Below are 12,788 nucleotides of genomic sequence, written 5' to 3'. Positions count from 1 at the left end.
ATATCTTTCTAATAGTGGTGAAAAACACATCTAAGTGGTTTCAAATTAACTAAAAAATTGTTAAATACATTAATAAGTCATTTATGTTTGATGTGTATCAAGAATTTGGCCTAGATCTACATTTTGGGTCACTGTTATCTCTGAATAATTCTGTTTCTGAAATCTGAAATATAACAGTGGAAAAATTTCATGTGGGTTAGCCTAAAATCAGTTCCTAAGTTGTCTAATACATTAAGGAATTAATTTCTTGAGTTGGGCATTCATTATTAGGCTTATTTCATGTTTTAATTTATGCATGTGATAAGTATATCAGATCTGATATAATTCCAAAAATCACATGACAACAAGCTGAAAGTTTTTGATGTGGGCAAGTTTGGAAAAATTTCGGTAAATTTTTGACATAAATATATCATTGATAGCTTACTGTTTTCATTGTCATATTGTTGTTGTCATAAAGTTTTTCTTACTGCTGTCCTAAAAAATAATTTCTGAAAATTACGCACTTTGTCATGGAATTGTGATAAAAGTCATATCCTTTGTTTCATAAACTGAGTATTTTTTCGAGCATCTGTTGATATTGATATCGAATTGCAAAGTTGTTTTTGTTCTCTTTGAACTAAATTGTATCAAGAAGATTTGAAATACGCTGGTGTTTTAACTATAGACTATACTATCTTCAAAAATTTATTTTCTAAGTCTTCATCTAAAAAAAGGGTGAGCATTTCATTTGGGTAATTGAGGGCTTTTGCAGCATAGGTGTTTTTCCATTCTCGAGTCTAACTTCATCTCATCTTCCGGTGCATTTGCATATAAGTTAACTTTGCATAGATAAAATTTACTTCCAAGCATAAGCTTGGTCGATAAACAGATAGATCTCCATCCGTCTTTTCTTGAGAAGCATGTTTTAATAGTACTTAAAATGGTGACCTTGCAGTCGTCAGAGCCATAGTTCTTTGCAGCACCGGAGGCACCGAGTATGTTAGAATTTCAGGAGAGGTATCGTTAATCACACCTTAGTGTGCTTCTCCTGATCTTCTCTCTGCCAATTACTACGAAATCAGGCTCAACACAGAAAGGATTGAAGGGTTCACATTTAAATAGGCATTTAACTAAAATTAACCAAGATTCTTGCATCTCACATTAGTTTTAAGATCTGCATTTCATATAAAATAGTCATTCATCTAAGCAGCAGTTGCTAATCGATTACTTGGTCTTAATTTCCCTAGCAAGATCGTTGACTCCATAAGGCACTGGTATCAATCGTTTAAAATCTAATCAAATCCTATAAGTCTTGCTAAATCTTAATCAAGTACTTGATCGCTTCACTGTGTCTCCAAACTGGTTGGTTCCCAACTAGTTCTTCTTCATTCCACTTTTCCATAGGGTCTACCCCCCTTAGCCTGCTGCTGTAGGGAGACAACGTAAACGGAGAGATTAGGGATCAGGGTGACAGCCCCCGATCTGAGCCGTTGTCGCAGTGGCTAGACATTCTGTGTGACAACAGTACCCTCTCTCTGTGCTGAACTTTTGAAGAATTACAAGAAGTATTGATAAAGGGTTTCCCCACATTGGGGTTTCCCTTGCTGGTGCCATATCTTGTGTCCTCTTGTGTTGGCTTATCTTCTACAGTTGTTGTTTATGTTATATCTGCATTTTACTATCATAATGATGTGATTGTTGAACTGGATATTGATATTGGGCTAATAAAGAAATTGAAGTAAAATTGCTCCAAGCATAGAACATACCATTATTATTCTAAAATTAACAATTATTAGACCAACCATACTTATGGAAGCATCATGTTGTGTATGAGTCTAAGCCTTGCATTGTTATTATTACTTTGAGCGATAAGTTATACAGAATACCAGAGGTAGCCTCACCTGCCGTCATCTCTTTGATCTCTACTAAGCAATGTCTTAAGATCGTCTCCCAGACTGGGATGTTTGTTTTCTTTCTAATTCGCTCTCAAAGTAAGGGGAAGATTGTGGCCACATCCATGGCCCCCGGGGAAAGGTTCGTCCTCGCAGCAAAAGCAGGTGGATAAGGTCGTGGAAGAATACCAGGACATCTTCTCCTCTCCCACAGGGTTACCCTTGCACTGTCAGGTCAAGCATTCGATCAATCTAACTCCCGGAGCATCGCTACCCAATGGGTCGATATACTGCTGCTCCATTATGGAAAATGAAGAGATCAAGTGGCAAATCTAGGAATTGCTACAAAAAGGGCAGATCCGACCAAGTTCCTCACATTGTGGGAGCTCGATTATACTTGTATAGAAGAAGGATGGGACCTATTACCAGTCAAACTAGCAGGGGTCCTAGGAGGGGATCCTATAAGTTGACTACTAGGTCAAGGGAAACAATGGAGCGATAGCCCACTATCACCTCAACTAAAGCTCCCTACTCTTTACAGACTTTCACCGATGGGAGGAGACCTGGTATAAGAGGAATCACAATAATGGATGTGTTAATTAGAGAATAAAGGGTGATTCCCAAGACCTATTTGTAAGATTGACTCAATTGTGTGGCTTTCTTGCTTGGAAAGCAGGGTGATAGGCTCTCCGGAAGGGCAAAGAAGATTCTCGAGGCTAGGGTTTGGGAACGTCTCTTGTGAAGATGATTCCTAAGCCTAGAAATCCTTATGGAGACATGGTCTTTATGTGATCTTTGCAGAGTTGGAGTTGTAAAGTTGTGGGACCACACGGGACCAAGTGGACCCAAAATTAGGTCAAGGAAGCGGAATTGATAAATCAAGGAGGGGCTGGATCTAATTGTGGAAGGGAAGAGGATCAATGGACTAATCTTCTTAGGATAGAATACAATGATCCAAATGAGGTCACTAGCCAAGGGAAACCTAGGGCAAGAAACGATCCTTGGACTAGGGTTTGCAATATCTCGAGATCCCACCATCGAAATTTCGTGAAATTTGAAGGGCCTCTAGAGGAAACCCTAGTGCAGTAATGGACAAGAGTTCAAAGTCTTTTGATGGCTAAAACATGAGATAAGTGATGCCCTAGATGACCTATGGAGGCTAGGCCTACAGAGAAAAGGAGAGGTGAGAGAAATATACGTTTAAAGTGACCACCTATGGAAGGACCAGTGCCTCATCTTTTGGGAGAGATCGAGTCAACAGAATTTATGGTTTGGAAGATGTTTACCCAATCAAGGAGGTCTTCAAGTAGCTTTGCATGGCATTAGGGCATGATAACAGCTACTTGAGATCTTTATACTTCAGTATGCAATAATTGATGACATGTCAAGATGTATTTCAACAATATAATCTCTAGGAACATTCACCCATTCATACATGGCCCGTGCAATGATGCAACGTTATAAAATATCAAAATTTCCACAATTTCACATAGGAAAGCAGTAAATTTCAGACTTGTATAGCAAAAATCCCAGCGTCATTCATGTGACAAAGTAAATAACAAGAAAAAGCATGAAACGATTACTTACATGTACAAAAGAGTATAGCCAATCATCATGTTATGCCAATAATGAAGCTCCAAGACGAGAAATAAATCCAAACACCAAAATTCATCCATAACATCCAAACTCGTCCTCCAAAACGGAATGTGAAATTCTCAAGAGCTACTAAATCTCAATCCAAGTGATGATGAGATAGTGAATCACCTCTCATCTATTTATACAGTATCTAATGAGTTCAATTTGCCTAATTTGGCCTAATTGAGCCCTAGATAATAAAATAATGTGCAATAATAACATCCTTTAGTGACAAGCCCACCAAGATAGTTCAAGAGGGTAGAATGATCAATAAAATGAGTTGTTGGGCTTTTAAGGAGGCTTGATGAAGTCCAAAATGTGCCATGATGTGAGAATGGACTCCAAACACAGTGGACAAGGGGTTGGCCCCTTGTTTTCCAAGCAAGTCTCTATGGTGCTCCCAAGTGGGTGTGGGGGAACAAGGACATACTCATGGGTCTCCAAGTGGATCAAAAACGCTTGTAAACCATCTATAAGGGTTAAGATGATAACATTAGCCCTCCCTTTGTCTCCTGCAATGAGACACATCCTCATCTGGACCTTGGAACCTCTGCCAAGTGTATGGTGCAAGTGTGGAGTCAACTGGCATGGTGAACTAGGTGCATCATCCTCATCCAAAAGGCAGTACACAAGCAATCAATGAGTAGTGTTGGGGATCCATGAAGTACTCTCTGCTATTGTGGACGCCCATGGCTCTCACCGCTCACCCTACAAGAGCCAATGTGGCCCTCTGGAGGGCTAGGACCCCTTATAGGGAGATCAAACCCCAAATGGAGACCCACCTACAATCCTGCATAAGATCCAATGCTTCCCCTTTCCCTCCAGTACAAAAAATCATTAGAATAATCAAGTAAAAGAGCTTATAAGTCATGGAATCAATAGGGCATTTCATGGTGGCATGCCCTTCCATGGTGGGTGTTGGCATGTACAAGTGTCTCCAAGCTCAATAGGGGGTTAATCAAGGATCCGATTAGATGGTTTCAACCTGTAAAAGGGGGTGATATGTCCATGGTACATCCCTCAAGTGGTAGAGGGCAAATGATATAGTAATGGAACGAAGTGGGGATTAGGGGAATCATCCAGACCACATGTCATGGTACAAAGGTAGTAGTTATAACTTATAATAAAGGAAGCCCACACCTGCGTATATGAGTGTAGGAGGGAGCAAATCAAGGTACATGAGTTACTCCTGCCTTTGTTTTTCCACCCTTCTTCATATGCCTTTTGCCTTTGATTGATTTTTATTAACTACTCCGTGCTCCAGGGAATGAGAGCATGTTGTGTAATGTATAGCAATGGATACCCCCTTAAGGTGGGGCAGTTCATTGCCCACCAGGATTTGGGACAATCATGGATTCCTAAATGATGGAGGGGGCTCATCTAGGGCCCATAGGAACTAGGGTGATTGCCATGGATAAGGGACAAAGCTCATGTTTGGCTTTTTCCCACGCGCTAAATTTGTATGTCCTGACCATATTTGCATTTTGTGGTACATTTCCTGTTGAGGGTGGCCAAATTATGATTTTTCTTTTCTTTTTAACTGCATCAACCTCCGGGCATCATTCTAGACCTGACCCAAGGTGTGGACAAGGGGAGGGGGAGGCTAACCCTATGTGGACCCAATGGACACATGTGGACCCAAATGGGAAAAGAAATAAATGGGGCTAAAATAAGTGGAATGGAGTGATGTATATGATGTCAAGAAGGGGGACCACGCAACCAAAATCGGGATTTCCGATGTAGTGCCAACCCGCTAATGGCCACTAAAGGAGATCCCACGGGACTAGGATACAAGGCTAACCACAAAATCGGGCAATGGAGACAAGAGTACAGACCTAGCCCACTCTTTCCGCCTAATCCCCCCACCAATCCATGCCCAAAAGTACCCATGACAAGGAAAATTACTCAACTATACCAATTAAAAGCCATACCTTTGGGGTCTGGAGACCCACTTTCAAACATACAAACATAATAAGTGGGGGCGAGGGACCACATGGCTGGTTTAGGTGGCAGAGATAATGGCACATCGAGCTATTCGGTGGCTGCAAGGCGCTGTTGGCTACCGGTTGAGGACCATCTAGGAGAAAAAAATTCTTCTATACCCATAGGTGGTGGGTAACAGGACTTGGAGGCTCTGCATTGATTATTAGGCACTAAACAAAATCATTTTCAAGAATAGGTATCCAATTCCATGGATTGATGACCTTCTAGACCATCTCAAGGGGACCAAGTATTTCAGCAAGATCGATCTAAAGTCTGGCTATCACCAAGTTCCAATAGAGCCCACAGATGTATGCAAGACCGCCTTCAAATCCAAGGAAGGACTTTTTGAATGGTTGGTCATGCCCTTTGGGTTGACAAATGGCCCTGCTACTTTTATGAGGTTAATGGATGACAGCTTGCGAGCCTTCACCAACTCGTTCATGGTTGTTTATCTGGATGACATCCTCATCTTCAACAAGAGTTGGGAGAAGCACTTGCAACACATTCAGCAGGTCCTTCAAACCTTGCAGCAACACAAACTGTGTGCCAACTTGGAGAAATGCACCTTTGGCATGAGCCAGGTCCAGTATCTAGGTTACATCATAGATGAGCAAGGCGTGCATGTGGATCCGGCTAAGATCCAAGTCATTCGGGATTGGCCAACCCTGATCACTCTAATAGAGCTTCGCATCTTTTTGGGCCTTGCAAATTTTTATCAGAGGTTCGTGTTGGGATTCTCCCATATCACTTGGCCTTTGAGTCAAATTACCAAGGGCAGAGCGAAAGCAAATTTTTCCTAGTCTAAGTCCCAACAAAAGGCATTCGTTGAACTAAAGCACTGCCTCTGCTCTGCACCTGTACTCACATTGCCAAACCTGCAACAGCCATTTGAAATTGAGACAGACGCCTCCGACTATGCTATTGGTGCAATCCTCACCCAACACGGGCATCCAGTGGCCTATTATAGTGAGACACTTTCCAATACAATTTGGGAGCACCCCACCTATGATAAAGAGACGTTTTCTATCGTGCAAGCGCGCTAGCAATGGAAACATTACATTCTGTGGAAGGAGACGGTCATCAACACCGATCACTGACCTCTTCATTTATACAAACACAAGGGAAGTTGCAAAACAACCGCCATCAAAAATGGTCTACATATTTGCAACAATTCCACTTGAATATTAAATACAAAAAGGTCAGCACTAATCATGTTGTAGATTGACTCAATCGACCCCTAGTTGCAGCACGAACTATTGTTCTCAGCTCTTGTGGCCACAAGACCTCTGGATGGCCGCAACTATACAAAAATGATCCAGAGTTTGCCACCACATACCAGATGCTAGTGGATGGCAAGCAAGTTCCCAATTTCCACCTCCATGATGCATTACTATGCTATCCAGGCCACCTTTGTGTTCCTTCAAGCAAGTGTGCCAAGTTGATTTGGGAGGCGCACTACATTTGGGTCGTTGGACACTTTGGTGTAGAGAAAATTGTGGCCATACTCCAGAAGTACTTTTACTAGCCAAAACTTCAACAAGATGTTGGAAAATATATCAGATCCTACACTGCAAGTGCCATTGCCAAGCCAACCGTCAAGAAACAAGGCTTGTACACTCCTCTGCCTACTCCTAGCCACCTTGAGAATCAATCTCCATGGACTATCTGTCTAGCCTCCCTTCTACCAAGGATGGTAATGACTGTGTATTTGTGATCGTGGATAGATTTCTAAGATGGCTACATTGGCGACCTGCAAGAAGAGTATCACAACAGAGGAAATTGCCAAACTCTTCTTCTTTGAGCGAGTGCGGGTACATTTTGGGATTTCGCAAACCATTATATCAGATTAGCATAACAGGTTCCTAAGCACATTCTAGTCGAGCAACTGGACACTATTGGACACCAAGCTCACCAAGTCGACTGCATTCCATCCCCTGACTAATGGCCAAACAGAAGTTGTCAACATGATGATAGTGCACATACTGCGCATGTACAACTCTAAGCATCCACGAACCTAGGATGAGAGCCTTCCCTATGTGCAGCACAACTATAACAGAGCTCTCCATAGCTCGACTGGTGGCAGTCCCTTTCAAGTCAGTTTGGGATTTCAACCATTGTGTCTGATTGATGTTGCCATGCCTCATGCGACTACACAGACATAATCCACACATGTACAGTCTGAGGCTAATAAAGCAACTAGATTTATTGAACGCATCCAGCACATCCGCCAACAGGTTCATGACATCTTAGAGAAGTCCAATGCCAAGTACAAGCAGCAACATGATCAACATCGGGTGTCATACAAGTTTCAAGTGGGCAACAAAGTTTGGTTGCACTTGCAGAAAGAATGCCTTACCAAAGCCAATCGGAAACTCAAACCACTCTAATATGGGCCTCACACCATCACCAAGGTTGTGGGAGATAATGCTTTTGAGCTCAACATTCCCCCATTCCTTGGCCTGCACCAAGTGTTCAATGTGGACCACCTTTGGCCATACTTTCCACCATTACTAGACACATCAGACATTGTAAAACAACTCACACTAACAGAGCTAAACCCAGACTGCATAGAACAGGGCAAAACTGATCGGATCATGGAGAAGCAAATCAAGAACACTCGCCAACAGAAGATCCAACTGTATTGGGTTGTCAAAGTTGGCCAACTCCTGCACCAAGGCAAGTGGCTCACCAGGGACCAAGTTCAGCAAAAGTTTCCCCATCTCAAGGAGGCACTCAACGCAACGGGGACCATTGCTTCCTAAAGGGGGAGGACTGATCCAGGTGGATATTGGTGGCCACCCACCTATTCCACTTGGACCCCCACCATTGTTTCTTTTAGTTTCCTTAATTTTAGCACGATTTACTATTTTTGGTAGTTTTTCAAGTCCTGAATTTCTCGAGGCGTTTTGAGATCCTAAACGACATTTTTTTTGGAAAACGGACAATCCTGTAAGCTATGATAGAGGTTTGTAGTCGAAATTTGTAGTCACTGGATAGATCTTTCTAACGAGGTATCATACGCGTCAAACAGAGATCGTATGCCAAAGTTATGAACCCGAGAAATTGATCTACCAATTTACCCCGACAAGGCCCACAAACTTTTGGCGCTTCATCTCCTAGGGTTAGGTTTTTGGATGTTTAGGGTTTTCTATTGTTTCACAAAAATAAATAGGCCTTCGACTCTCATTGTAACACAGTTCAGAAGGCATGTAGTTGCCACATCTCTTCTCAGAGATAAGCTACCATCATCTGAGCTAGTTTATTTCCATTCTGCATGTAAACAATATTCAGTGCTTTGTTATTAATGAATTGAAGTTTTGTTTTCATTGTATCTCTGTGTTTTTATTCATATTTGTATTTCATTTCGTTCCTGCATAAATCCAGATCAGGCTTAGACACACATATGTATCATGGGCCTCCTTTACCTCTCATAAATATCAAGGAAGGAGAGAGTACTATCACCATCATCATTGTATTATTCTCTTCGTGCTTGTCTTCTTGGAGTAAGCAACTAGGATTCATAAGGAAACCCTAGGAGTTAATACGAAGAAGAGGGGGGGTGTCTTTGTTGGAGGATCCTTGTCAGATACAAGGATTTACTCTTGTGAAGAAGATGTTGGATATGATGGTCTAAATCACTGTTGATAATATCGGCGATATTCGAAAATATCGCGATATTTTCGGCAAAACGATATATCGCAGAGAAAATATCGCGATATTTTCTGTTTTGATAATATCACGATATTTTCAAAATATCGGCAAATATCGCGATATTTTGAAAATATCGACAATATTTAAAAATTTAAAAAAATTATTTTTTATGCTTGCCGATATTTGCCGATATTTTCGCCGATATTGCCGATAAGATATTTTCTGGACCCTTGCCGATATTTTGCCAATACCGATATTTTCAACACTGGTCTAAATCATTCTCACTCATGATCATTATCTTGTGTTAGAAATGCATGTAGAAGAGTGCACCTCTCTCTCTCCCTCAATTCTTCATCTTTGTACTTTCTCTCTCTTGTCTTGGTGGCACCAGGGTTTCTTGGAGCTTTTGGAGCACCTTGAATACTAGGGTTATGGTTTCATCCCTTGGACATGCTGGAGCTAGGGTTTGTGATTAAACCCTTGATAGTACTTAGTGAGGAGTGAAGAAGAGGAAACATCTTGCCTTAGAAGACTTGCTAGTGTGATACTTGCTTGTTGGAGTTCCTCGGTGTTAGCTAGGGTTTTCTTGGTTTTCCCTAGCTATGGTTTTGAAGAGCTTGGAGGGTTGTACTGGCTTTTGATAAGCTAATCTACTTTAACTTCATCTCTTGAATATATCTATGAAGTTTTAAACTGTCCGAAGTTGTCTTATTGCAGATTTGATTTTCAGTTATCTATTTCTTCATGTTTTGGTAATTTCCAACATTAGTATGGTTTGCTGCTTTGACATAATGACATTGAAATTGTTAAGTGATTTACATTAATATTAAAGAAAATAGGACAGATTTGATGTAGTTATAAGGTGATTTCAGATCTGGCTTCGTTTGATAAGATTGCCATAGAAGGCTGAAACTTCTTGGCACACATTAGGAATCTTTGTTGTCGGATTGCCTTGTTGAGAGGAGTTGTTAAAAGCTGAAATATTGTCTGCTATTCCTGTTGTTTTATCGTATTTACTAACAGCCTTAAGGCTGAAAATTCACAGGGTTAAGATCTGGAAAACCTCTAAGAAATGGTTGAAATTTCCACAGGTGGAAGAGGAGAAACCTAATTCAAAGAAATGACCTCCATCAAGCACAGATTTCCTCATCTCTTTCTATAAGTTGTTTTAAATTATTTGTTTTCAGTAGAAGACTAGTACTCATGTAATCTATCTATCTTCTTTTTAGAAGTATACCTGTCAGTTTTGGTGTGTCATGTTTCTATCAGTCCTTCAAGCAGAACTTGCTGATTTCGTTCCCAGACAACAGCTTTTTGATGTAATTTCTCAACTTGTTACAGACTCTTCTCAGCGAAACACTTATTTTTGACCAAAACAATACATACATATATATAAGCGGACATTTGAATATAGGATACGTGGAGGGCAAACAACCTGACAGTATTGAGGGCAGTATACATTGTTATGGATCTGGATATTGAGCTTGGTCTGGACACATTTCAAGTAGTTGGGGAATCCATGATGGTCATTCAGTGGGCCTAACGCACCATTTTGAGCAGATTTCTTTCATATACACAATGACGGAAAACAACACACAGGCAGAGAAGATATCCATGCAAACACTGGAGGCAACATTTGGAAAACTGACGAGCGTTTGTTTCAAGGATGGATTATTTTTTTCCATGCCTATTCAGGCTTTGTTTTTGTAGATGGATCATTGATGGTAGTTATTTCTATTGAAAGCACAATGTGTGCCAACAAAACTGATTAAACCAGCTTCTAACCAAAATTGGTACACTGGTTGGAGTTTCTGTGTTTTTTTCTTTTTTTTCTTTTCTTTTTTATACACTCGAGTCTTACACTAAATGAACCCATCTCCAACATATCTAACAATATATAGCCCTTCTTTATCCTAGGCTTTCAGTTTGCCCCCATCGAAAGATCAGTAGTTTTTCCACTGTAATTTCGACATTAAAACCCTAATATTGTCCACAGTGTCGCATGAGACATAATTACCAGAGTTCCCTTTACATTTAAACCCTTGCTCCTCTTTATAATTATCAAACAGCAGGTTAATGTTCTGATGTTCTTGTACGTACCCAGTTGATCTCTGAGCTGAGCATTGGAATGAGAATAATCGTTCATTATTTGGATCAGTGCCGCTTCCAATTTCGCCATTTCTTAGCTCCGCTCTTGTCAAAGGTCCAGGTCCAGCGATCGAAATCCTAAAGCCAACAAAACTGTTAGTTTGCAAACAGATTTGACATCCAGCTCATTAGAAATGAGCATAAAAATGGATCGAATCTCCTAAAGCCAACAAAACTGCTAGTTTGCAATCAGATTTGACATCCAACTCGTAGAAATGAGCATAACCATTATTTATTGGATTGATTTTTCTATGCTTTAGGCCTGTACGGATGCATATTTTTAACGGTTGAGATGCACTATCAAATCAGTTTATAAAGTATTGAAGAGATGTATTTTAAGTTTTTCCATACAAATAAAATAAAATAAAAATTATTTTTAAAAGTGTAAAGGTACACTCAAGGAATGGATTTAGAAAAATCATTTTGTCACAAAAAGAGCTCAATGTTGAATGCATGTGCATAAGGTCCGCCAAACTCTCCAATGCAAATGCGATAAGGCAAGCCCACTACTCACAACTTATGCATGAGCACAAAGTGTTGACAGACCTTACCCCAAGTGTGTCATGCCTAGTTATTTGTCTTTTGTCTGCCACACAATGTTCCCAGTCCTGAATTTATTTTCCTACAACTTAATTCATTTTCCTCAATTCCTACGACTTAATTCTACAAAGTATGAGAATGTACTTGCTCATATGGATCTCTCTCTTCCTTGGTCATGTTTTTCCATTCCTCCCCCAAAAATTTTGCAATCTATCGTAGCTCATCCATGAATACAAGATAGCTAGAGAAACCAAAAGGGAAAAAAGTGATGTCTACAATTAAGGGATTTAAAACAACACAAACCTACAAAACATTGTGATTCTCTACGAGTAGGGTAGTACAAGGTTCATTGGTGAATGCAAAGAAAACAGTAACTAGATGTTTTGGTTTTGATGGATCTTTCTCTTTCCTGCAAAATAGGATGCTAGTGATTATGTTGCTTCAAATACAAGACAAAATATAACTGAGAACTTTTGGGAAATGTTAAAAGCCTATTAATAGACCCACCTCTTACTTTTATCCTTTCCCTCTACATCCTGCAATAACCACAACATGGTTAGCAAAAAAAATTATAAGCATACTTACACAACAATTCACATGCATATTAGATTTTCATTTTTAAAATGTGTAAGGCAATACCCAAATGAACGAATGGGAAAATTTTCCAATTTATCTTCTCGTAACGGGGCACCAAGGTCGTTGCTTGTTATGCACATGACAATGACAGCCAATAACATATTATAAAAATGTATTAAACAAAGACCAAAACAACCTGAGGGCACAAAGAGATTGATTGTGCTTGAAATGAGGATGATAATTTATAGGTTTTGGACCAAAAGAGGAAAATTGCTCCTTCACCTTACTTGTTTGAAACTTCAAAACACATCACATTATAAGTTATTTGCATCTAAAAATGAGAGAAATGAAGTAGGGCACATTGCATCAGTGGAATCAATTTTA

At 40.2% G+C, this 12,788-nt stretch overlaps 1 protein-coding gene across 1 annotated transcript in view; it reads right to left on the bottom strand.

Moving 5' to 3' along the window:
- Nucleotides 1-11,555, bottom strand: part of LOC149138455 (biogenesis of lysosome-related organelles complex 1 subunit 1-like) — a 50,096-nt gene extending 38,541 nt beyond the window's left edge. The window contains exon 1 of the mRNA XM_089447984.1: nucleotides 11,241-11,555. Within this exon, the coding sequence (XP_089304110.1) occupies nucleotides 11,241-11,319 (79 nt within the window). The 5' untranslated portion in view covers nucleotides 11,320-11,555. The remainder of the gene's footprint in view (nucleotides 1-11,240) is intronic.
- Nucleotides 11,556-12,788: the final 1,233 nt, after the last annotated feature.

This window comes from Pinus tabuliformis, chromosome X (assembly GCF_031772625.1).
Source record: "Pinus tabuliformis cultivar Carrire ecotype Pingquan chromosome X, CPIR1, whole genome shotgun sequence".
NCBI classification, from domain to species: domain Eukaryota; kingdom Viridiplantae; phylum Streptophyta; class Pinopsida; order Pinales; family Pinaceae; genus Pinus; species Pinus tabuliformis.
This window is presented reverse-complemented; position numbering and strand designations above follow the sequence as displayed.